We start from the raw sequence: 26,703 nt of genomic DNA, 5'->3' as shown, positions 1-26,703 counted from the left end.
GCTTCTTCTCCCAAATCCAAGCCCTAGAATTCTCTAAAGTCCTAATCTACGTGGACACAAATACAGAGGCAGTTCTGGCCTCTCTTACAACTTTCCTTTTTTTAATTTTATTTTTAAATTTTTAAAAAAAGATTTTATTTATTTATTCATGAGAGAGACAGAGAGAGGCAGAGACACAGGCAGAGGGAGAAACAGGCAGGACTCGATCCCAGGACCCCGGGGTCACGACCCCAGCCAGAGGCAGATGCTCAACTGCTGAGCCACCCAGGCGGCGACCCTCTTACAACTTTCCTCATCTGCAGAAACATCCTTCCTTCCTCTAATCCATATACTCCCTCACATCTGCCCCGCCTCTGGCATTCAGCCCATTCCCACCACCTCCAGGAGGGCCTCCTGGATGGTGACCGACTCTCCTCCGAGGGCACCCAGCACGGTTTGTTGCCATGTAAACGACGGTCTCCGCCTCACCTTCCTACACCCTGTCTCTGGGAACACAAGCTATGTTCCTTGAGGCACACGGCATGCTCTGTTTTCTTTAGACCCGTTGCCAACCAGATATTTATTGAGCTTTCTGAATGCCAGGCAGCCCCAGGGAATCTTTTAAATGAGGCCGCAGAAAGATCAGCGCAGCTGACTAGGGCCCAGGCAGCCTCGGGTCACCGCCCCACGCCTCTCCACACTCGTGTGCGCACACACACCTCGGGCTCACACAGAACTTGGCGAGAGAAGCAAGAGAGTGGAGACAGGCCGCAGAGAGTCCCGACCCAGCTCTGCCACCTGCCAACGGCAACCTGGTGCAGGTCACTGGGGTGTGGCCCAGTTTTGCAGGCATAAGACCCTATAGGGGTGGTATCCTATCATAGGGTGCTGGTGAGGGTTAAATTAGATTTTTTTTAAATATTTTATTTATTTAGTCATGAGAGACCTGGCGGGGGGGGGGGGCAGAGACACAGGCAGAGGGAGAAGCAGGCTCCATGCAGGGAGCCCAATGCGGAACTCGATCCCAGGACCTCGGGGTCACGCCCTGGGCCAAAGGCAGATGCTCAACCACTGAGCCACCCGGGGATCCCGTGGATTAAATCAATGTAAATGCATGAAGTGTTTGATGCCTGGAACACAGGTCAGAGCTGCAAAAGGCTGAGGTCTGACTACTCCAGGGAAGCAGGGTGGCGGCCCCAACGCACCATCCGTGATGACCGCTGCGCATCCTCCCCAAACGTTCTGTCCTTTTTCTCAACAGGTGGACGGACATGTGCAAAAGTACCGTTGTTGATCTTTACATAAATGGACTCACACTTAACATGTTCGCCACCGTGGTTTTTCCAGCTAAAAGGGCGTGTGTTGAGGATCTTCGCTCCCTGGTTCCCTGACATGAGCCAGGCTCGTTCTCTGTGCCCTAGGGCGCGCTCCCCGGCAGCGGAGCACCACGGCTCAATGCCCACTCCTCCGTGGCTGGACGCTTAAGATGGTTTCTCGGGCTTTCCCACCGCAAACAGAGCGACGGTGACACACCTCTTCGTGCATCTGGAAGCACACGCGTGTCTAATCCTCTAGTTGGGGGATGAGTGGAGTTCCCGAGGCCGCGAGCAACGCATCTTTTTTCACATGCGCCCGCGTCCCTCCCTGCTCTAGCTCCTACAGGCACCTGCAGGGGGCAGCACTGTGACATCCGAGCCGACCCCTGTGCATCCCCCTCCACAGGGCTGTGGATGGGACCAGGCGGGGCTTTTCCGATGCCTTTTCCCAGAGCAGAGCTCACTCTGGTGCAGGGGCCTCGCCTCCTTTACGCTCTTCCACACGCTCGAGAAATCTCCTGCTTACGGGCAAACACCGTGGCTCTATTTTCCAACCACATCTGGAAACCAGAGGATTGCAGAGCACCGAAATAAAAAGGTATCTTAGGGGGAGGCTTTCCCCCCACCCCACAGAGTTTTCAGTGAGAGGTAGAGTCACTAGGGAGGCCATTCCCGAACAAAGTTCTGCTCTTCCTGGCTTTGAGACTTTAGACAAGCTGCCTCCGCTTTGGACTGGACGCTGTACACAGAGCGTCCTGCACTCGGTAGGGTGCATGGCGGGTGCCCAACACGGGGGCTGGTGTTCCTGGGAAGAGCGGAATTACGGGGATGACCACACACTTTACTGTTCCCCTTGCACAGGTGAGGAGAGGCGCTCCAGGGGGTGGTGTGACCTATGCAAGGTCATAAAGAGGACAAGGGGGCAGGGCTGGTTGGACTTTCCAACTCACGCTTCTTTCACCAGCAGTGCAAGACGGTTCCGATACCCAAGGCCAGCCCTCTGTCCTGGAGAGGGTCTGAGGAGGGGCCGTGGGGCTTACAGGCTATAAGCAAGGGAGAGGCCCCCGAACTCTGGAACCCTGGGCTGGCGCTAGGTACAGCCACATGGGCTAGAGGGACCCTCCCCATTCAGCCCCACTTGGAGGGAGGACAGAAATGAATGGTGTGGACTCTGTGCCCCAGGGGCGTGTTTTAATATCATGAGAAAGTAAAGCCCTAATTAGCCCTGTCTTCAGAGCACCTTCCCCTGCATCCCATTTTTATCTGCGTTAATTACCTCTTACAGGGACCACTAACTGCAAGAGCTTCCCAGCCTCTAAAATCAGTCTCTGCTGGGCACCCAGGACATGTTTATTTATTTATTCATTTTTAAAGATTTTATTTATTCATTCATATGAGAGAGAGAGAGAGAGAGAGAGAGAGGGAGAGAGAGAAAGTAGGGGTCCCTGCATGGAGCCCAACATGGGACTTGATCCCAGGTCTCCAGGATCACACCCTGGGCCAAAGGCAGTGCTAAACCACTGAGCCACCCGGGCTGCCCGCCAGGACATCTTTTAAAATGCAGTGGACCCAGCCCCCTGCCTGGAGCATCTGGCAGCCCCAGACCTGCCCATGGGGGTTGCAGGCTGCCCCCTTCCTGCCAGACCGGAGGGGCTGGGGGGATCCCAGCAGGGGGAGGGCAATCCCTTCACCCCAGTTGCCAAACAGCCCCCTCACCCCCTGGACCTTCCTCCTCCCTCTATCCCTGACGGTTCTGGCTTTCCCAAACCGCTTTTGATCTTCTGATTCTTCTTGGGTTGAAGCAGACCAAGTTCCCCCCAGGCACCCCAGTTTGGGGGGGGCCTTTATGTTTTTTAACGACACCCCAGTTCCCCACCTGTTCCTCCCTTTTCCCATGCTGCCAACTTCTAGCCGCAATAGTGACTCTGTGCTTGTCCTTTTAGTTCTGTGTATAAATGGAATGTTGTGGAGATGACCCTTCCTTGCGCCACCTAGTTCCCCTCCCCTTTACCCCTGGTCTTGGCACTCATGGAAACAGGACCAGTAAGGTCCTTCAATTAAAAAAAACCAACAACACACACAACAATAAAAAGGCTCACTAATGGGAAAAAAAAAAATGCAGTGGACCCTGTTCCTTCAGTAAACTCTCCCGTTGCTTCTGATTTAAAATGCAAACTCCTCACAGTGTGTCTCAGGCCTGAGCGGCCTGCTGCGGGCCCAGCCCCATCTCCTGTCGCTGCCACCGGCCCTTCTTACAGTAGCAAATGCTCTGAGTTATTTGCAGGTGCTGCTCCCTATCCCTGAAAGTACGTATCTCAACATGCATATACAGTGGCTATTTAATTTATATCCCTCTCAGTCACTAGAGGAGTCAGGGAATTTTTCTGTTTTGGTCACAGATGTGTCAATAAATACGAAAGACTGGAGATCGTGGGTGATTCCACAGAAAATGAGAAACAATGAAGAAAAGCAGTTGAAATTGCCTTCCTCCCGAAATGAACTGCCTTCCTCTTAAAACTGGCTGCCAATGAAGAATTTCACCTGAAATACCAGTGAATTCTCTAGTAGAATGTAAACAATGCATGCATTTCCCTTTTTGCCTTGGTTGCTAGGGAGCTCACACTTCCATTTGAATATGAAATATCATTCCTCTTAAAGGCAACACACACACATACACACACACTTTCCAATATGGTTTCTGGTTTTTCCCAATATGGTTTCTGGTTTTCTGTACTTTCTAGGTGAAGTCGCTCGATTACTTCTAAAGTACGAAGAAATACTCATTACAAACGTATTAACAAGTAAGTAAATAGGATATGTAGAGTTCAAAGAGGATGTTAAACCACACCAATCCTATAAGAGGAGCTCAGGAAAACAACGGCCGAGGGAAGGAATGAATGTGCAAGCACATCTCCAGCATCAGATGCCTCATACGTGGAGCTGGAGGCAGAGATATTTTTTTACAGACGCCTGGGCAGTAACTCTGCTTCCTCATCCTACTCCCTCCTTCCACTCCACAGGACTACTTTGCTGCTGCTGCTGCTGACTTTGGCCTAAGAATCATGCCATCTAAAAACATCCCCTTAAATAAAAGTCTGAAAAGCGTTAGTCTATATTCTGCTGGAACGTTGACGTAAGCGAGCGGGGGTATGCTGCGAACTCATGTTACCTGGAAGGACGGTGGCTTCATTTTGGTGTCCCTGACAGCTGCGTGCCCGTTAGGAGACTAGGATCTGGGGCAAAGCTTGCCGCCACGTGGCTCACCAGCTCGGGCCCTGTGGCCACCTCACCTCTTTGGGTGGCTACATCCCGGGGGAAATCACTTTGGAGGGCAGAGCAGCTGCAGGGGCCCATCCAAGACCCTTCCCTGAGATGCAGCTCAACACAGGCATGAAGCAAAAGTAAGTGGAAGCAGGTTGATCCAACCAGCAAGGAATGTGAATGCACAGAAAATAAAGGCCGGGGGCCAGGGCAGAGAATGACAGCTAGTTAGGAGGGTGGAGAGTAATCAACATCTTCTTTTCCCCTTTTGAGTCTTTTTTTTAAAAAAAAAATTTATTTGCCTTTAATTGGAGCCTTCCAAAGAAGATTTCAAAAAAATCCAACTCTTCATTGCTTCCATTGTCCTTTCTTTATGAGTTTGACCTTCTCCAAAGGCTAACTGCGAAGAAGGAAGCCTTTGCTCCCGTGCTAGGAACACCAAGATCCCAGAGGCTGGAACAGGGACCTGAGATTTTAAAGCCTCTGATCTCCAGGATCTTTGCTCCTAAATGTCTCTCAGTGAGTAAAACCTGTGTGAAGAGGGAAAACCTGAAGGACCAGAGAGAGAAAGAAAATGTTGTCCTTGCGGGTAACGCTATGGGAAATTTGCAAGCCGGTGACACAGGGGCCATTCTCCTTGCAAAACAGCTCAGAAGCTGAGGACTGATTCCAGATTCCAGAAAGATATTGATTCCTTTTTAATGCAATTCTTCAATTATCCACTAAGCCTGGCTTTTAGTCTCTTATAATTTAAGTAAATTGCTTTACAAATGTTCTTTTAAATTTGGTCTCTTTATTCTTTTCCCTTTTTTGGGGTGGGGGAAGAACTAACAAGATTCTAGGAGTCAAAAAAAGATGAGCCTTGATGGGTTTCCAATGTAGTTGTGATCTAGAACCAATGTCCATAGCATATCCATCCATCAGAAAAATCTGATTATATATCAATATTCTCTTGGCCCAAGAGTAGATACATGGGTGGGTGTATTCTCCTCAAGGGCACTTAACATTCCTGTCCCTCATCACTTTCTGTGCCTCCAATTTAACTCACCCTCGGCCGGAAGAATCTGAATTCCATGGGATCCCTGGGTGGCGCAGCGGTTTGGCGCCTGCCTTTGGCCCGGGGCGCAATCCTGGAGACCCGGGATCGAATCCCACGTCGGGCTCCCGGTGCATGGGGCCTGCTTCTCCCTCTGCCTATGTCTCTGCCTCTCTCTCTCTCTCTCTCTGTGACTATCATAACTAAATAAAAATTAAAAAAAAAAAAAGAATCTGAATTCCAGGTGGAGGAAGCAACCACCTAACAGCGACTCCCAACCACCAGCTCTTACAGGAAAAGACTGATAGGTCTGAGGACCTGGAAATGTAACACTCTTGGATTAAACGGGCATCGGACATCAGTAAGTTACACACCAAAGATAAATAAACGTATATATAGTATATAATAATATAATAAATATTAAATAAAGATAAATATAAAATAAACGTATATATTATATAATAAATATAATATGTGTGTAACATTGTGCCACACGCTATTTATTACGTATTAAGTGTACGTATGCACAGCTTTTCGAACAATAAACATGCAAAGGAGTTCAACTTCACTGTTTTAAATGATGCAAATTAAAACAAAACACTTTCTTTTTTGCCTATCAGATCAGCAAAAATGGGAAACAAATGTAATATCCAGTGTTGGCAAGGCTGGGGGAAAATGAAAGCATCTCATCCTCTGCTAACATTGGTGGAGGGGGCTGTAAAATAACAAACTCTTCCCCCAAGAACAATCTGGCAACAGTTACCAAAGCCTTAAAAATCTGCCTACGCCCAGAACCAAGGCCACCTCTAGAAACACAGCCCAAGGCATTTTTAGAGACCGAGCTTACAGATGGATGTGCCAGGACACATTGTCCACGGCAGCAATAACGGATAACGTTCAAAAAAACCCAACTGTCCAACAAGAGGAAATGGAATCAATCACGCACCTCTTTGCTTTGACACCTGTTCTAGAAACACGTACTAGGGCAGAAAAAGAGTCAGACTCAAAAACTGCGTTCAGAATGGCAGTTTTGTAGAAAATCCTCAATACAAATCTATGCACGTGGTCACATGGGAGACTGCAGAGATGGCCATTAGGCTGTCAACAGTGATTATTTCTGGGCGGAGCAGATTATCGATGATTTGGAGGGTTGTTTTTTTTTTTTTTTTTTTTTTTTTTTTATGTTTTCCTGGGGTTTCCAAGTTCTCTACATTGAACCCATAGCTCTCGGGTCATTAACTCACCGGCGCGCACATATCTCATCGCCAGTGCCCGGGGCGGACTCTTCTACTCCTCAGGTCTCCCATGAACCAAACACAACGGCCCTTCCTTTGTCCAGCCCACGGTGGGCTGACGACCACGACCTTCCACACGAGGCCCGGGACACCGCGTTCACGCCTCACCCACGCGTGGCAGGCCGCACAGACGGATTCGGAGCCTCCGCCAATCAACGGGAGGATGTCCTAAGTTACACGGGTTTATCCCAGTGCGGGGTGAGCTGAGGTCACAGTTAATCTATTTAGGGAATTTCCACAGAGGAGGCACAAAATAAAATCGTGACAAAGGTCGGGGCATGGCAAGAGAGATAAGAGGGAGACGGTGGGGGAGAAAAGGGCAAAACGTGCCCAGGGCCGCGTCTGTACCTGAAGTCTAGTCAATAAGATGCACAGAGCTCGCCCGGGAAGGGGCCGCGAGGCTGCGGCCCGGGCTGTCTGGTTACTCGTTGGGGTTTCTAATCAGTGGCTGCAACACCGTTTTTAACAAGAAAAAAAAAACATTCAGAGAAGAAGTGTACAGTTACCCAAACGTGGCTGGGCCAGCGCGGTGCTCGGCTGTACACCCGGCAGAAGGTGGCAGTGAGCACACGCTTCGGGCACCGCACGGACTCGTGCGCGCGGTACCAGGAGCTCGGGAGCATCTCACGTGCTATGCACTTTATACCAGAAGAATCCCCCTGGCAGGAAAAGACCCCAACACGGCGGTGTGGCAAGAGCGGGCAATCGTGAAGTGTTCAAAGGCACAGATGCCTCCGGTGCCTTCGCAGGCTGCCTGTAGGGTCAGTCGTGTCCGCGCTCTACGGGTAAGGGGACTGCATAGGGAACCTAGAGACTTGCCTGCCCTTGGACTATTGCTCCCATTACAACTTTGTCGAAGCGGAATTTCAGAAGCAGAGAGGTTAAGGAGTTTGTTCAAGGCCCCACAGGTACAAAGGGGCAGAGCCAGGGTCTGAACCCAGAGCACCCGGCTCCAGAGCCTGGGCTTGAGCATCCCGATGGGAGGCCGCCTCGCCCTGGCGTCGGAGTGACCGCCACGTCCCCTCACGTCGACAAAAGCTGGCTTTAATTCCTGGCTCTGCCCCGTCCACCTCTGTTGACGATAGGCAAGTGACAAGCTTTGGGCAATTTCCTGTACAACGAAGGAATCAAAGTGGTGCCTACTTTGAACCTGTTGGGCTGTGGCGAGGGCCAAGTGAGTTAATACGTTGGAAAGTACAGAGAACGCCATCTGGATTACTGTAAGCCCTCAATATAAAAATTATTATGGGCCGCAGAGCCATTCAAGGAAACACTAAGAGATGCATCATTGTGTCCAACGAGTGAGGCAGGTCCCTACGCTGACAGGGCGGCGGGGAGAAGACGGGGGTTCCCGCAGGTGGGGCAGCTGAGGGTGGGCGGGACGAGCCACTGGGGCCGGCCTCACAGGGCCACTGTGTCCACAGGTGCCCAGAGACAAAGCCGGCTTTCAGGGGAGGGCGCGCTGCCTGTCTGGTCACGTGTGGACTGCACTCGGGACAGCCAGAGAGAAGGACTGTCTGCAGGTAACAGGGAGCCGGAACACCAGGTTCAGGAGGGGGCTTCGCAGCTCCAGACACATCTAGAAAGTGTGCCCAGTCTCCAGGATGCTGAATGGACGTGTGGGTAGATGAGCAAGCCGGGAGACAGCCAGCCAGCCAGGAGGCCGCTGCACTCCGGCCTCCAAGGGTCCAAGGGCAGGGAATGGGGGAGTGTGGTCTGGGATGAGCTGGGGACAGATCAGGCCTGGAGGGCCTGACACCCCCGGGTGCAATCTCCAACAGGGAGCCCGTAGAGAGGAGAGCGGGTCAAGGCCAGGAACTTGGGAGATGTCCACGATTTGTGGGCAAGAGGATGAGGTGCCCTGAAGGGGGTCAGGAAGAAGCCAGGACTTCCGCAGCAAATAAATGCTATTCCTAATACCGGGGATGAGCTGGAAATGGAAAAAGAAGTAAATGAGGACACCAAAGGGAGGTCCAGACCCTGTTCAGAGACAACACAGGAGAGAGGAAGGGATTTGTGGGGAACCTGAACATCCTGACTTAAACCCCCAGGACCAGAAGAACTCGTGGAGGGAGAAGAGGGTTTCAGAGGGTCTGGGAACACCTGGCATCGGCTTGGGGCCCCCTGAGGAGAGACAGAAGGTGGTAGGAGAGATGGAGCAAGGATGATGATGGTCATGCCAGGCTCAGACATGCTGCAGGACACCACCTCCCACCCCTCCACGGGCCCCCACATGATGGAAATGGCAGAAGGAAAGCCCCTCCCCAGACTTCCTCGCTTCCCCACCTGTGTGGGAGGGTAATTCCTGAAACCTGGACCACTTTCTTCTCCTTTCTTAATCAGAAACCTCCTAATGAAGCCCCACACACCACTGCAGATGTGGTTCGAATACATTCCAGGTTTTGGCTTGTCTTTTATTTAAAGTACAGATGCCATATTGTCGAAATTCACCACGTTCAACCTGCATTAATTGCTTTAATGGGTCCTGGAAAAGCAGCCACCTTCTCTCCCTTCTCATCAAGGCCCCTGGGGAGCCCAGCAGGGAAGGATGCTGGGGAACAAGGACGGGGAGGCAGCTGATCTGCGCGCCACGCGGTCACACACTGGCCTCTGAGCCCTGCACCTGCCCTGCCGCCCCACATTTCTAAGGGAGGTCGGGACATACAATTCCATCCAACCCCTGGACTTTATGACCGCTGTAAAACAAAGATGCAGATGCCAAAATCCAAATAGGAGCAATTACATTTTTAAAGAAACCCTGTCTGTGTGGGAATATTGACCACATTAAGTAAATGACTCTGCAATTCAAGCAGCTACAATGCATCAAGAGGCCCCTGAGCCCCACTCTTTTCTTCCAAAGGCACCTTTTTTTCTTTTTTTAGACTAAGCAGGCACAACAGAAGACTTTCAAAGCTAAGAGGATGCAGTCAATAACATTTTTCATTACAATGCCTGCAGTGGGACCTCCACGGTCCCCTATCTCTCAAACTTTTGATGTGTGACAGCATCAATAACCTGTTTGTGAGGGCTAGGAGCCAAGTTCAAGGGGGAGGGGGGTCTGTGTCACAGAGAGGCCAAGGGAGCTGCTCAAGGTCACAGCCAAGTAACACAGTCAGATGAACCCATCTCTAACCTCTTGGGTACAGACCTCTCTTCCCTGGATTGTCCAATATATCAACTGACCTTGCACGTCTAGAATCACGCCCCAGAACAGCTAAGGATGCGGACAGGGTGGGTCCACCTCTCTGGTCTGTGGATAAATGTTGGGGGTGGGGGCAGAAAGCAAAGGCAGGTGGTGAGCCCCAAACCTCAGTGTCACTAAGACTTCCCTAGGGAGCTTGTTCATCCTCGGGCAAGCTACATTTCTGACGCACCACTTCCAGAGTATCTGGAAACACCCTTTTAGATGCCACTTGACTATGTTCTTCCCTGCAACCCGCAGCTTTAGAATCTGGTGAGGAAGACATCCTGGGACTTGTTTACAGGAGGCTGAAATATCTGCTCTGCGTTCAAAGTTGAGAGGATGCTGATATTACGAAAATTCAGGTAGAGAGGAAAAATAACTAAGAAACCAGCTGCCAGCTGAAGCAAAACCACAGCCAATTTAGCAGAAGGAACACAAATTCTCAAAGGGGAAGGAGGTAAAGAGGTTGGGGACTGGAAAAGCAGAAAAAAATAAATTCACTTGTGCTTTCCCGATAGAGGATAATGCAGCTTTTAAATGTATGATGAGCAGGAACGTGGCCTTTACCTGAAGTGCAGGGGTTTCTTGAAACCTGAACAGTGCTGGGTTTTGTCTCTTTTTTTTTCTTCTTTTTAACAAAACACCAGAAGATATATCGCACCCAAAATTGGTTCATTGATTGCTTCAGAATGCGTAAATGATTCTATTTTGGAATCACAGACACAGGCTGCAGAAATAACCCACTTCTGGGAATGTGGTTTTTGAAATTAAGAGCAAAGCAACAAATGAACTAACCAAAGAGGTCTTGGAGGGTGGACTGGGCCGTGAAGGATGGGAAAAGCTTTTTCTTTTCCCAGGCACAGAACACGTTGTGTTTTGTTTTGTTTTGTTTCGTTTTTTTTTTTTTTTTAAAGGCCTCTCGCTAAAGTAGTGTATAGAGTTTCCTATTTACCAGTCTTTGTACCTATGAAGTCATACGATTCCATACCCATCCCGGGAGGGGCAAGTGGGAAATGGCTATGCCTAGTTCACAGCTCCAAAGACTGAGGAATCCAGAGATGTCATGTGATCTGCTCACAGCCACACAGTCAGCTTCATGGTGACGCACACATCAGAGCCGATGGTGCTCCTCGGTTTTCTCCCCCAGCACCTGCTGCCTGCCTTGCAACACGTGGACTTTCTTCAGACATCACACCCAGGAACCAAGGAATCCTGAACTCGCCAGCACCGCACTGGATGCAAGCTCATTCCATGCCTTCGGCGAATGTTTATTAAAGCGCCTACTGTGTGCCAGGTACTGTGGAGGTGCCGGGCCACGTGAGGGAGCAAGGCAGACCAAATCTTGGTTTGCGTGGAGCTTATTTGTAGTTGGGGAAGGCACAGGACAAACAAACGCGGTGAAATGTCCTTCTAGCAATGACAAGCGCGCTGAAGGTAATTACAGCAGGATAAGGGGATGGAGCGGGGGCCTGTTTTGGAGAGAGGGTGGCAGCGATGTGGAGGCATGTGCATGTTACAGCACTTAAAACCCTTGGTGACCTGCGGCCACGGGTGGGTCCGTACCCCACCCCCACGGCTAACCGAGGGCAGGGGCACTGGTACTCTGAATTCCGAGGACCAGCCACCGGCCTGTGTGCCGGGTGCCGCTCAGAGCTCGTATGGATGAAAGGTTCCCACGTGGACAAGCTGGGCTAACACATGCCACCTTCCCTTGATGCATGGGCATCAGACTCCCCACTTAATAAAATGAAGTCTTTGGATGGTTCCTAAAAGGCTCCTGAATGTCAGGCACAAAGTATGACGTCTGCTTGCCTTCCAGCAGGGGGCCTGGCGGCGGCGTCTCCCAGAACACTGGCTGCATAACAACCGGTGCTGGGTCCCGGGCAGGAAGGTAGGGGAGAAGGGTCCCACTTGGTTCCTAATCCCAATGGTGACCCCGAGCTAGTCAAATGTCTCCTCCTGGACCATGACCTTCCTGGCCTCCCTGCCTCCCCTGGAAGGAGAAAGCACCGGGCACACGGGAGGCACTCACTCACTGCCGCCAGCCTCTGCCGCCAGCCTCCTCTCTTCCCGGTAGCGTTCCAGTAAAGCAAAGTTCAGACACAAGTGCACTGGCCCCATGGTGCTGCCTCCCGCAGCTGACGCCAGGAGAGCACAGGAAACAAATGGTCTGACTCCTGTTCTCTGCACCCTTTGCCACCTGCCCTGCTGTAAAAGTAAAATGACATGTCTGCAGCACGGGAATCTTTAAAAAGCAGCCCCCACCCTGCGGCACAATTACAAGTCTGTGTGAGCTGCATGTTAACATCAGATTCTTGCTTGGGGGTTTAATAAAAAATAAAAAAAAATTTAAAAAGGAAGAAAAAGAATCGGTCTTGAAAGATTGGTATTTCAACCTCCAACCACCTCCAGCCGTTAAATGTCATTCCTTCTAATCAAATTCTCCGGTCCTTGCTGGGCACTAGTTTGGGGTCCCTGAGCAGTGGAGACCAAACGCTGCCCTTCCAGGCTATGAAAGTTCCTTGCTGGAAAGCCAGTTGGAGCCTAATCTCCCCACGGATGCCTGCTTCAGTGCAAAGCCCTCTGCAGGGCAGGGTGGGGGGTGGCGGGGTGGCGGTGGGGGGTGGATTATGACTCTGGAGCTGATGCACATGGTGCTGGGCGCATGAGCAGACAGGCCTATGAGGGGCTGCATGCGCCTGACAGGTGCGTACAGGCCGTGTGCCGTGTGGCGGAGGTGGAAGGCAACAACACACACAAAATCCAATTAGTCGGGGGTTAAAGGATCATACTTATCTTTGCAGCTCCATCCAAATGATGAATCTCTGGCAGGTAATAAACAACGCCAGGTTTGCGGCAAGAGAAAAGTGACAGAAAAACAAGCAGCTAACACTGGGGTAATTCTCTATCTCTTTTGTGTCCAGCTTAAAGTCAAGAGGCAGGAATCTTCTACGATAATAATATCAATTCCTAAAAAAAAGAACAAAACTAAGGGCATTCTCTTCCAGCCGACAAAATGCTGCTTTTTATTTGAAGAGGAAATAACCAGTTGAAAAAGGATTGTGTCCTACCCGGGCACTGTAATTGTCTAAAACCCAGAGTATCAGCTTGGGCCACATAAATAAATAAGATTAAATTAAAGAAATGGACCCTCTCAATGTACTGCATCACGCCCTGGATCCAGCAAGCAAACATCTATTCAGCGAAGAGTTTATTAATAGTGAGCTTTCAGCATGTCACTGCTGGCAAGGCCCCCAGGACCCAGGAAAGAGGACAGGGCCAGAGGAAAGTCTCTGCGTACCCGTGAACACATTACCCGTGGCTTCCAAATTGGAATACGGTAATAACACCAGTGGGAGAAGCTGCATTTCAGATACAAAGTTGCAAGTGGTAATAATCTATAATGGCTTCAGCTAACCATGTACAACAGGAAAATGACAAATGTGTCATTTAGAATGTGCCGGGCTAAATGCAATGACTTATATTAATACGGACAGGTTCTTTGCGGGTCATCATGCAGAGGGAGGGAGGGTGTGATAACTCTGATTAAATGAAAGGGCCGCTGTTTTTAACTTCTGGAACGTTCCAAAGTCTAATAACATGCCCCTCGGATGCCCCCGGGGGGGGGGGTGCCGAGACTGTAATGAAGCCATTTCATTTTCATCGAGATGAAGCACACACATCCACACACACATCCCAGCAGCACCCCGCTACCCCGCATCCCGCTACCCGCAGAATTAGGGATTCGGGGGGCCAGCGGGTAAGTGAATGGGATTTTGAGGGCTCCCGGGGCAGCGCCAGGCCCGCCTCGATCCTATGCTCGTCTTCTCGCGGACTCCGGAAAGGCTCTAGGGTTGGTGTTCTCGGGCCCAGGGAGGGCAGTCACGCTCTCATCATACAGGGTGCAACCCGTCAATCTCCTGATTTAGTAGGAGGCTACACAACCGCGCCAAGATCCTCATCGCCCAGTCCTTAGCCAGCGTTCCTAACTCTGCCTTAAAGGAAATCGGTTCCAAAAGAACAAGAAAACACCAGATTAAATATTCTAGATGCCTTCTGCATAGCACATACTGAGCAAACCACAGATTTCTCAGAGCCCAGAAGGGACCCTGGGCAGCCACTGGCCCATCCAGCCTTGTGCACGGAGAGGGTCGGTGACTGGCCCAAGGTTACACAGCAAGCGTGTGGCAGAGGCCCAGTGCAGCATCCCTGGTCTGTGGGCTCCTTGGCTAACTTACCAAGCCTTTTTGGCTGAAAAGCTTTGAGAGGTCTACTTTTATTATTATTATTATTATTATTATTATTATTATTATTAGATTGGCTCTTGTTCATTCAAGATAGATTTTTCAAAAATCAAACATTTCAACATAATTGCAAATAGTAAATGGCTTGCCTTATCTGGACCTGTCAACTGTTGATTTAGCAAATAGCCTTCAAGAGAGGGATGGGAGCCCCCTGGAGAGAGGATCAGAATCCTCCCTGAACCGCTCTGGGCAACAACGGATACCTGATTTGTGAGAGAGAGAAGTGGAAAAACTTTGTATGTTCAAGCTCCTCTGTTCCCTGGGAGGAGGTGACCCTCTCTGATTCACAAATTCACTGATTCCTAAAATTTAATTTTCTTTTTATTACACACACACACACACACACACAAAAGCTTTCCTTCGGGAAAGCTCCTTGTATCTGCAGAAGAATAAGGTTTTGGGATTGAAAACACATGCCAAGAACCAAAACAGAAACAACCGAAGTGTAGACTGACAGATGAAGAAAGAAGGTACACACAACACACAACACACAACACACACACGCACACGCAGTGGAATATTATTTGGCCACAAAAAAAATACAAATTCTGCCCTTTGTGACAACATGGATGAACCTGGACATTACACTAAGTGAAATAAACCAGACACATAAAAACAAATGCAGGACGATCTCACTTACATGTGGAATCCAAAAAAAGCGTAACCCACAGAAGCAAAGAGCAGAGCAGTGGTTCCCAGAGGCCAGGGGTGGAGGAAACAGGAAAATGTTGGTCAAAGAGTAGACTCTCAGTTAGAAAATGAGTAAGTGCTGGGGAGGATCTAATGCACAGCCCGGCGACTATAATTAATAATTCTGTATTGTATGCTTGAAACTAGCTAAGCGAGTACATCCCAAGTGTTCTTAACCACAGAAATAAAATAACTGTGTGAGGTGATGAGTAATTTAGCTTGACTGGGGTAACCCTTGTATAAGGGACAGGTGTCGCAAATCACTACACTGTACGCCTTAACTATACACAATTTTTATTTGCCACTTCTACTTCCATAAGGCTGGGGCAGAAAATAAACAGACGAGTAAATTAACAAATAAAAGCACACCGAAGAAGAACGAAAACGTGTCTTGTGCTAAATGCAATGTGGCACATGGAGCAGAAAGGACAGAAAAAGCGGTGATACTCGAATCAAGTCTGATGTTTGGTTGAGAGGAATGTAACTTTATCAGAAAATCCCTGACACGGTGCCCGACAGCAGTGTAGCCAATAAAGAGGGCCTGGAAGTGGAGAAATCCGGGTTAAGGGCCGTTTGTAACCAGCAGAGAGGCCGGGGCCTCTTGTGGCTCTCGGTTAAGGGACTTAATGCCCTCACTTTTGTGGAGATGTGTCAACCGCGCCGGGTGTTCTAGGCTGTCCTGAAACTGCCTGCCCATCCTGCAACCCGGAGGTGCTCGCAGAGGCCACAGAGATGAGGTCCCGCCTCCTCCGTTTTAAATTCCACCCACGGAAAGTCTGTTCTCCTGTCCCCCTGCAGTTAAGGTGACACAAAGCAGTATTCATGTTGCCTGTTGCTTCTGTAGGTTGCAAAGGGGTGCGTTCCGGGCAGGCTGTGTCTGGCGCTGGCAGGAAGAAGGGCACCCCGAGGCAGGAGCTCCTCCTGCCCTGGCCGGCCCCTCCGTACGGAAAGTGACAGTCGGGGACACGGTGGGTACTGCTCAGCTCCCAGGGCTCCTGCACCCATCCAAAGGCAGTTCTGCTCCTCTGGGTGCTCAAAAACCATACCATGGAGAGTTTGGGTTTTACTAGACCAGCTAAGGCCCGCCCTGAGTCACAGAGTTAGGGGGAGCAAGGTGAGCCTCCCTCCTTCAGGGAGGCTCAGACACGCCATGCAGGGCGACACCCACCCTGGAGGGCCGAGCTGAAGCTCCCGGCCCCGGCAGCTCCGGCCCCTTGGTGTGTCTGACACTGGGATGCAAACTGACAGGTGAGCCGGTGTTATTAACGTCCGGGTTACCTGAGGCCTTTCCAACGTCTGGCACCTTGTGACGAGTTAGTTTGCCACTAAAGAAGATTGCCACTAAAATTGAATCCACGTTTATAACTGACCATCTGGACCAAGTTATCTCTCGAGTATAAATTTATCATCTGGGAACTCTAGACCTTTTAGGGCCAAAGGCTAACAGACTATTTCTTTATAAACATATGGAATGTCAGATAAGGGGAAAAGACTGATACGGGGGGGGGGGGGAGGAGAGAGAGGAGGACAGACGCATGGAAATGCACAAGAACCTCTGTCTGACCACAGGTCACCGAACGGGGCCCAGGAAGTAGCCCCGGACCTCTGCGGCCTGGCCACTTCCCAGCAGCCAGCGGGCCCTCAGCCGGTGTCCTGACCACCTGCACTGAGGAGGACCCAAGGCACGGACAAAAGGCGTGGTGGTGAGAAGCTGGGTCACAGGACACCCTAAGCCCCTGGGAAGCATTTTCCCTGCACGAGCTGAGTATGTCACTGTTTTTTTCCCCCCAAATCCTTTACTTCCTGTACAAAGGTGGGTGAAGGCCAAGGTGGCGTGTAGGTGTGCGTGTGCAAACACCCCCAAGGAAGGGATCCTTGAGTCCCCATGTACACCACGCTCTACCCATCTCCTACTCCAACTGGTTGCCAACAGCCCTAGGCGTGCGATTAGCAAACTCCAATCTACTTTAAACAGCTTGATTAAATCCCTAGGAGACCGCTGTCAGGGGGTTATTTTTCTCAATTAACAGACACAAAAAGCGCAACCACTCTCAAGGGGGTGGAAGATTTATTCCTGACATTCGGGCAGGGGCCTCCTTTCCAACAAGGTTAGGGACACTGGGCCCAGTCAGCTGCCCCATTTTCCAAGCGGAAGACCCAGGGGTCTTGGAGAGGAAACGTGTCTGGTCCCAGGACACACAGCCTGGGTCATGCAGACAGCAGAGCCAGGTTAGAGCTCTAGGATCTAACTGTGGATCACCAGGGCGGCCTCCTCGGGCCGGGCGGTGCTATAACAAAACTTTCTCTCTTTCAGGGGCATGAACCCTACCAAAGGATGGGAAGAGCACACAGCACAAGTGGAGAGACACCCGCTGATCACTAAGATGTGCCAAGAAGGGGACCTTACCTTTTTTTCTTTAAACGCTCATGAGAATCCCTGTGCCTTTTCACAATACACGTGTCTGAGTGTTTGATTACGTCTCCCCCCACACTGCCAGCCCTTATACCCCGCACGGAAGCGGGTCCACGCCTGTTCCCCCCCCCCCCATCACCGTGTCCCCACCGCAGTGCCGGGCATCTATTTGCTAAAACCAAACAAAACTAGACGTTGCTGTCTTAAGCAAGCAATGAAAGAAAGAAAGAAAGAAAGAGAGAGAGAAAGAGAGAGAGAGAAAGAGAGAGAGAGAGAGAGAGAGAGAGAGAGAGACGTGGCCCAGGAAGACCAGGTGAACCGCCTACGGCCACACGCAGGCAGAGAGCTCCCGTCCCTCCCTCCCTCCCTCCGTCCCTCCATCCCTCCGTCCCTCCGACCCCCCGACCCCCCAGCGCAGCCTTACCTTGACCGCCTCGGCGTGGGTCACCCGGGCCAGGGACCTGTCGTTGACGCGCAGAATCTGGTCCCCGACCCGCAGCCCCTCCTTCTCGGCCAGGGAGCCCGGCTCCACCAGCGACACGTAGATGCCCACGCCGTGCTCCGCGCCCCCGCGGATGCTGAAGCCCAGGCCCTCGTGGGCCCTCGCGCGCCGCAGGCTCACCAGGCGCACGTCCCCGGGCCCCGCGCCGTCGGGGCCGCCCCAGGCCGGCGGGCGGCAGGCGGCGGCGGGCAGGTAGAGCCCCTCGGCCGTGTACTGGTCGAAGAGCAGCTGGTCGGCGCGCGGGATGACCAGGCGCAGCAGCGGCAGCAGGCGCCGCTTGCCGGGGCTGTCCAGCAGCACGCGCAGGGTGCGCACCAGGTCGAACACGTTGCGGCGCGCGTGGTAGGCGTTCAGGCAGTGCGTGAACTGCTCGCGCTCCGCCTCGCTCAGCAGCGCCGTCAGCGCCCGGTGCAGCTGCCGCACGTTGGCCGACAGCAGCCGCAGCCCCGCGCCCGCGCCCCCGCCGCCCGCGCCCCCGCCCCGCCCGCGCCCCCGCCCGCGCCCCCGCCCCGCCCGCCGCCGCCGCGCCCAGCGAGCCGCTGCAGGACGAGCTCCCCGACAGGCCGTCCAGCTGCGCCTTCATGTCCCCGCCGAGGCCCGGGCGCACGCGGGGCGGAGCGGGGCGGGGGCGGGGGCGGGGGCGCCGGGACGGGCGCAGGCTCCGCGGGGAGACGGAGGCAGCCTCCCGGGGCAGGGCGGAGGGAAGCGCCTGCTGGAGTCCGAGGGGCTGCAGCGCGGGCGACGCGGACGCGGACGCGGACGCGGAGGCGGAGGCCCGGGACCCGGGACCCGGGACCCGGCTGGAGCCCGCAGGTCGCGGAGACGGTGCGGCCGGAGTCCGGGGGGCGCCGAGGGAGGCGGCAGCTACATCGCGGAGGGCGCCGGGGCGGCGGGAGTCGGGACACGGCGCCAGGGGCTCCCCCGGCCGGGCCGCCCGCTCCTCTCGGGCTGCGGGCCCCCGAGGTCCCCAGTCGGGGTGCGCGGCGCCCTGGCCGGAGCCCCCCGAGCCGCAGCCGCTGCAGCCGCCGCAGCCGCCCGCCCGGGGCTGCGGGGCATGTCCGGGGCTGCGGCGGCCCGGGGACCCCCGCGCGCGCCCCCCCGCGCGCCCTCCCCGCGCGCCCTCCCCGCGCGCCCTCCCCGCGCCGCCGGGGCGCAGGCGGAGCCGGGACTTCGCGAACTGTTGAGCTGCCCGGGGCCGGTGTTGCAGCGAGTTCCGACGCCGCCGCCGCCGTCGCCTCGGCCCCGGCTTGGCCCCGCCCCCGCCCCGCCCCGCCCCGCCCCGCCCCCGCGGCCGCCCCCTCCCCCCCCCCGCGGGCTCTTCAGGAAATGACGTCCCGCCTCGCGCCTGGCGGTTGCCTGGAGACGGGGTGAAACAGTCCAGCCCGGGGGAAGAAAGGGGCGAAAGTGATGGGGGGGTGGGGGGAGGAGCTCGGGGCGCGCCCCTCCCGCCTCCCCGCGCCCGTGCTGCGCTCCGAGCCTCAGCCTCAGCAGCGCTTGGGAGCAATTAGCCGCCCAGAAGCTAATTCACAATCGTGGGGGGTGGGGGGGGGCGCGGCACGGGGGTGGGGAGTGGGGGGGGGGGAAGCCAACTTTTTTGCCGCTGAAATGCTAAACGCTCCAGGCTCGGCGTGGAACCTCCAAAGGGGCGCTCCCCTCCTGCACGCCCAGGCGCACAAGTGCGAGGGGTTTGTGCGGGGCGGCCGGTGGGCACCTGCCGTGTGCCAGACCCACACCCAAGCCTGTGGGTGCTGGCGCCCGCCGGGGCGACCCCCCGTGCAAGGGGAGGTCAGGCTGCACCACCGCCGGGGAGGCGGGGAAGCGGCTTTCCAGAAATGCAAGCGCACGCAGTCCGGGGCGGGTGCGTGCAGACCCGGTGAGATCCCAGCAAGGCGGGGGGTGGATTGCATATCGCTGTCGGCGTTCTGGTTGTGCCCCCGTCAACACGGGGGGAAACATGGGATGTCTGTGTATTACTTCTTTCACCTTCATGCGAATCTGCAAAAAAAAAAAATTACTTTGGAATGTATATGAAGGAGTCGGGGAGACAAGCACTCTGTGCCTTCCCATCCCAAGACGACAGGGGACCAGGGGACGGTAGTGCAAGGTGTGGCCTAAAGCTCTCCTCTCCCACCCCACTCCCCCAGATGTGATCCAAGTGAAAGTCCTGTGCTTTTGTTCCAAGGTGGCTTTCCAAGGAGCCCGTTGGTGTTCCTCCCCCCCCCCCCCCACCGCCACATCCCTTCCAATCAATGGACTCTCCTAAACTATTCCTGGCTTTATTGTCCCTAAAAACAGAGTGGAATTACCAGTGCGAACTTCTGTCTTGGGGAAAGAGAGATTGGATATCACCTAACGGAGTAGTTTGAGCTGGCCCCGGAAAGATGGAGCATTCGCTCCTTCATCCACTTACTTATTCGGTCGCTCCTTTATTCGGTGGTTTCCAAGCACCTGTTGGGTCCTCGGTCCTGTCCTGGGTGCTGGAGACACTGGTTTTAAAAAAAGGAGCACTGAGGGGGGGGGCACTTGACGGGATGAGCACTGGGTGTTATTCTGTATGTTGGCAAATTTGAACCCCAATAAAAAATGAATTTATTATTTAAAAAATCAAAATAAATAAATAAAGGAAATCGCTAAAAAAAAGGGGGGGGGGAATTGGTGATTTCAAGGAGGTCACTGTTTCCCAGGGGAGAAAGACCACGTGAATAAAGTCAAAAACCAGCATGGTAAGTGTCGTGATGGCTGAGAGAGCCCGGGGTTAGGGGAGGGGAAAATTTGAAGGCCTTTATCAAAGAGGTGACACCTGAACAAAGGTCCCCCTAAGGAGAATGGACTTTCTTTGCTGGGCTTTGGGTAATCACAGAAGGATTTTCAGCACTGTCGGGTTAGTGCATGCCCAAAGCTGAGGCTGGGAATTGAAGCTACTCCCCACCCCCCAAATCTTCAACTCTCTTATTCACTTCCCTAAGACAGATCTAGGTTAAATTAATATCCAATGAACATATTGGACAGAGTGTTTTAAATAACCAGTTAAGCTACCTCGGGACATACGTATGTCTCACAGCCCTCAGTTTAGCAGCTAATGCTGTGTGTCATTCTTCCTCCTCCTAACTGCCATTGAAGAAGCCTTTGATGCCACTTGGCAAAGGTATTTAGATTAAAAAAAAAAATCTCCCCCACTCCCCAAATATATAAATGGCATGCCTCAAAATGACACCAAGCAGGGCTTAATTATATGCAGTTCAGGTTTTCTGCAAATGTATTTCATGCTCGGCTTTCACTTAGTTTGTGTTTCTAATTATAATTACCGTGATTGGCTTGATAAATGCACCTAGGAGCTAAGATCCCCATTCCCAACACTTTATCTCTGTGCAAGGATGCTGGGGAGGGTGGGGGGAGGAGAGAAAAAGGTATTTTTGCCTCAGGCAGTAGAAACTACATCACACAGGCTTCTTAGTAGAAAAGAAACACTTTTCTTCTGCAAACATCAGAGACCATCTGGGAGGCCACACTATTGTTTAATTTCATGGAGGCCAATTGCAAGGGGGATGGGGGGACAGACAAGTGCAAGAGCCCGGAAAGAGAACTCGCTGGGGCTTCTTCCATCCATCTTGCATAACCGCCTTAGTATCGGCTTGCACGGTGTACCCTCTGATGAGAGGCAGTGTGTAACTGTGCTCAAACCTCAAGAATCCTATTTCATGTCGGAAGATGTGTTTGTCCTTCAGAAATAAGCTCCTGGAAACCCAAGATGCCTGGGCTCCTGAGGGCTACACTGCCTCCGGCCTTCCAGACCTGGAAGGAAGCCCTGACCACGTGAGCAGACCTGGCCTTGGTTGCATGCTGCCCTCTTCAGAAGGAAAGTGTTATTCTTCTCCCGTGTGTGCTGCAGCTCCCTTTGGCTGACTTCACCAAAGTCACTTTCAGTGGGTCGCTACTGTTCCCCAACTCTGGCGAACCGATGCCCTTCTCCTATGGATGGTTCTGGAAACTTGGACACGCTGGAGCAGTTGAAAGGCAGAGGGAAGAGTGAATTGCACGCCAGCTCCGAAGGGCTTTGTGTTGAACTGGACTCTGGGTTGTTTGTTTTTTATGCATTTGTTTTAATAAGAGGCAGCGTACGGAGTTGCACTCTGGATCTCGGGAAGAAAACCATTATCCTGTCCCTTTACTAGTGAGCGACCCATAACAAATGGCTTCCCTTCTCGTCTGTAAAATTGAGTTTCTAAACCTTTCCTGTGTCCCCAAAGGACAGTTGCAAGCAACCACGTCCTGCCCAGTAAACGAAAGCTCGCAGGTAGAGGACCATGAAGCTGTCGGCTCTTTTCTCCTCTGTTTTTATGGCAATCTTAGAAAGCCTTTTTCTATGGCATAGTCATTAGGAACTCCTCCCCTTTCCTCTTCTCCACTGGAATGTATCTGTGGAAGGCAATAGAGATTAATTTAATTTAAGATGCATTTCCTGTGGGACGTAGAGAAAAATTAAGCTAATGTTTATTGAGTGTCAGGCACTGTTTTAAACACTTGTAACTCATTCAGTCCTCCTAACTATTCTGTAAGGAGAGACGCAACCACCACCACCACCACCACCACCACCACCACCATCACCACCACCACCACCGTCATCCTAGTAAAGCAGGTAGAAAAATCAGGACATAGGGACGTGACCGTCCCCAAGATTACAGAGGTAGTTAATGGAAGAGCTGGCAGTCGGGCTCCAGGGTTCTTACTCAACCACATTGCTGCGCAGCCTTCCAAATGCTTGGTTCAACGAGGCTGAAAGGCCGTAGATGGGAATGGTATGAAGACCACATTTTCTTGAAAGTCGGGCTGGGAACATCGGAGGTCGAACACAAGCCACATATTAATGATTCCCAGTTGGCAAGCTGACGTCTGCTGGAGGGGAGAACGGGTAGGGGTTTGTTTCATAAGGAACGCCTGCCTCATTGAGAGAGATGGGCGGTGGAGAGGAGTGGGATCCCAGCCTGGACACAGGCAGAGGCTCAAAGCAGTCTGATGCAGGATGTCGTAAGGAGTATCTCCCAGTTATCACTTCTGCTTTAGGACCACAGCCCGTCTCTTCCTTGCAGCGTCAGTGGGGATGGTGTGAGCAGAGAAAAGAGAAACGTTCACCGTTCACCTCCATGCCTGGTAGCCAATGCAGACGGTATTGTTGGAAGTGCGGGGAGATAAGAGAGAGGCAGGAAAAAGAGAAAGCGCGAAATACCAGGAAAAGAGGGCACAGGTACAGGCTCCAAACTTTCGGAAGCTGAAATGGCATAAAGGGAAGAAGCAGATCACAGTATTATGGAAAAACTTTGGAGCGTCCTCAGACCCCAAAAATATCCTCTCTCAGGCTTCTCTGATACCTTAGGGCACATCTTGCTAACGGCTGCACAAAACAAGTCAAGATCAGACACAGATGCTCACAGACGCAGCTCAGGGCTATGGCTGCTTGATGCTGAGATGCTGAGTGGAGTTTCTGGGGAAGGAGCTTGGCGGGCCGCGCTTGCTGGGGGGGTGGGGGGTGCGCTGCCTTTGTAACAGCTCGCTGCGATGCACAGACCCCGAATGCTAGTTTTGCTTTTTGCCCCCACCCCCGCCCCCCGAAAAGCAAAAACCCTCTTCAAATTTCTTTGGGTCCGTGAAAGCAGATACCAGTGTAGGTCTTTTGTCAAAGTGAGGTGACATAAAGCAAATGTCTGAAAAGCGGGGGATACCTGTGTTTATCTGGGCCTTGGCACAATCTCCAAAGCGTCTGTCTCATGGTTGTAGAGAATCACATGATATTTATGCTAGAAGGGTGCTAGAGCAGAGAATTGATCTCCAGGTTTCGAGCCCCACTCTGATGTCACTGGGTGACCTTGGCCGAGTCCTGGAGGTCCTATGTGCCTCCCGATGCCCTTTAAAACAGGGACAGTGGCGTTGTCATCCGCATTATGATTGATGGAGTTCATGGATGTGCAGTGCTTATCACCCTGTCTGGCAAGCACCGGGTCGTCCCGCAGTGCTTGTATCTAACCACACAGGAGCCCCCCCAAAACAGGGCCTTGGCTCCTTTATCTCTGTGGCTGGGGCTCAGCCCCGGGGCAAGCACACAGTAACTGCTCAGGAATTAGCCGTTGGGTGCCTTCCTGATTCCCTCCCTTGTCATACAGATGACAATCAAGGCCCAGAGAAGGTCACTAGCTCATCCACAGTCCCGCGGGGCACCAGCGGTGCCTGTCTCAGGGTCTCGTTAGCAGCTAGAAGGAAATCGTACTGAGAGCTTGCAATGAAAAGGCTAAGCACTCGACAGGCGTCGCGTCTTTAATCCTCACAACAATCCTGGCAAATGGACATGATGATGACCCCTACTTTATAGATAATAAAACAGTGTCCGGCCTATGAGGCGGTTCCCCCAGAGTCTGTCCCATTAACCGGCACCGGCCCACAGCCTGCTCTCACTGCACCTGGTATCAGGACAGATGGGATTGATGCTGATTTCTCTCATACAGCTTTGAGGGAAATAACAAATGATAATGACGGCAATAATAAATCGCAGGGAGCCAATTTGTGGCTAGAAAGAGGCCGAGCGGTGGAAACGACCCCGTCGGGCATGCTGTGCTGTAATCCGATTGCTACGTGGAGAAGAGCTTCTTTAATCGGAGGATTATATATTGGTTACACCCGGATACTCACTCCACATATCAGTTTGGCTCAGATTAGAGAAGCCCCCAGAGGACACATCCCTACCGTGTACACATCCGCACGGCTAACTGGGGCACCCATTCATGCGTTCACGCCGTTCATTCATTCATCCTTCCAACTTTACTTAGCGCCTCCTCCGTTGGGCCAGGCAACACTCTGGAGATCCAGCAGGAACAAGGCCACCAGGGCTCCTGCCCTCCTGGGGTTGACAGTCAGGAGCTGTTGCGCTGTGCCGTGAGCTTGCAACAGGCTCATGGTGACCTCTGATGTTAGGGTCCCAGGCAGGGCTCCCCCGCTGGCAGCCCCTTCCCTGAGCTTCAGTTTCCCAGGCTTTTTGGCATCATAGCAAAGTGATTATCAGTACTGCAGACCGACTTGGTGAAATGATCCCTGGTTAGGTAACCTCGGAGGAATCGCTTCTCCTCTCTGAACCTCAGTTTCTTTATTTATTAAAAAAAAAAAAAAAAAACTATAAAAAGGGCTCTAAAAGAGTAATGGTTGGAAAGTTAGTGGAAATAATGCACGTAAAGCACATAGCATAGCACATAGCACATAGCACATAGCCCACCGAGGGGCGCCTGGGTGGCACAGTCGGTTGAGCTGCTGACTCTTGGTTTCGGCTCAGGTCGTGATCTCAGGGTCGTGAGATCAAGCCTCGTGGCGGGCTCTGTGCTCAGCGTGGAGTCTGCTGGAGAATCTCCCTCTGCCCCTCCTCCTTGTGTGCGCTCTCTTTCTAAAATAAATAAATCTATTCTTTTTAAAAAAGAACTGCCTTGAGAAAGGAACTCAGAGTTTTGCTTATCTGAATGGATCCTGTAAGACTTTTTTTTTTTTTTTTTAATGATGAGGTAATGAGGTGGCTAAATTTCTGGTTAATTGCTTCATGTCCTCGCTGATGCTCAAGGAGGTTTCTTGTTTTGTTTTTATTTTTAACTCCAGTCTTCAGGGGATTCTGAAAAAGAATGCTGTTCCCGGGACTTTCTGTACACTGTCGGCCAAGGTCTTCCTCTCCCGGCCTCAGTCTTCCCGTCTGTACAATGAGGGGCTTGGAGGCGATGGCCTACAGGGCTTCCTAGCTCTAAGAAGGGTGTTTTTGTTTCTATGGCAGAGGAGGAAGAGGGAGGGGAAGGCAAGGATGAGAGGGAAGCAGGAAGAGCTTTCTGGGGTTCCGGGCAGATTCAGATTTAGAATTCCGTCCCTGGCTCCCTGGCTGAGTGATGACTCTTCCTCTGACTGGTTTGAGGCTCATAATGTCTCTTTGCCTCCGGGTTTCAAATAGCAGCTAATGGTCCTAGCTGCCTTTCAGCAGGTTTTGTGATTTTGACTTTGACTTTGACCATCTTCAAAGACACTTGGCAGACATCGTTATTACATTTACAGGGCCCGATGTGCCCAACCGCTTGGCAAATTGTGTCAAAGAATCTATAGCTGTTACAGAAGAATGCTTGCTCTCTGCATTCTTCTTTATTCCTTGGAAGTTTGATATCCTCATTGACCTTCCACGGAGGTAACAATAAATGGAGTCTCAACATCCTGGAATTACAGTGACATTTCTTAAAGCCGGTGGAACCATAAAGACCACATTCATTTATTCATCCAACAAATGTGTTTCAAGTGCCTACTATGTGTCAGGCACCACGTGAGGGCTGAAAGGGCTGACCTATCATCCTTATTCTCAGGCCTCCCATCTAGTTGGGAACAACACGTAAAGACTAATACCTGCTCTTTGCTCTAATAGAGTGCCTTAGTTATCTATTGCTGTGTAACAAATCATTACAAACCTGATGGCTTGAGCAGCACACATTAATTGTCTCATAGTGTCCAGGGGTCAGGGGCCTGGGCATGGGTTAGCTGGTTCCTCTGCTCGGTTTTTTCTTCACAAAATGGCAATCAAGGTGTTGGCAGGGCTGTGTTTTCATTTGAAGGCTTGACTAGGGAGGATTCACTTCCAACTCAGTCAGTGGCAGAGTTCGTTTCTTATGACATAGAGGATGATTGGACGTCCCACCTTTTCACTGGCTGTTTCTCATCTTGGG

At 52.2% G+C, this 26,703-nt stretch overlaps 1 protein-coding gene across 1 annotated transcript in view; it reads right to left on the bottom strand.

Moving 5' to 3' along the window:
* WHRN (whirlin) overlaps nt 1-26,703 on the bottom strand; it is a 136,372-nt gene that overhangs the window by 64,963 nt on the left and 44,706 nt on the right. Inside the window, exons 7-8 of the mRNA XM_055302225.1 lie at nt 18,489-19,025; nt 17,903-18,394 (exon numbers count right to left, since the gene is read on the bottom strand). Coding sequence (XP_055158200.1) covers nt 17,903-18,394; nt 18,489-19,025 — 1,029 coding nt within the window. The remainder of the gene's footprint in view (nt 1-17,902; nt 18,395-18,488; nt 19,026-26,703) is intronic.

Source organism: Nyctereutes procyonoides, unplaced genomic scaffold (genome assembly GCF_905146905.1).
Source record: "Nyctereutes procyonoides isolate TBG_1078 unplaced genomic scaffold, NYPRO_anot_genome, whole genome shotgun sequence".
NCBI classification, from domain to species: Eukaryota; Metazoa; Chordata; class Mammalia; order Carnivora; family Canidae; genus Nyctereutes; species Nyctereutes procyonoides.
The sequence above is the reverse complement of the archived record's forward strand: the minus strand, read 5'-3'. Positions and strand labels throughout refer to the sequence as shown.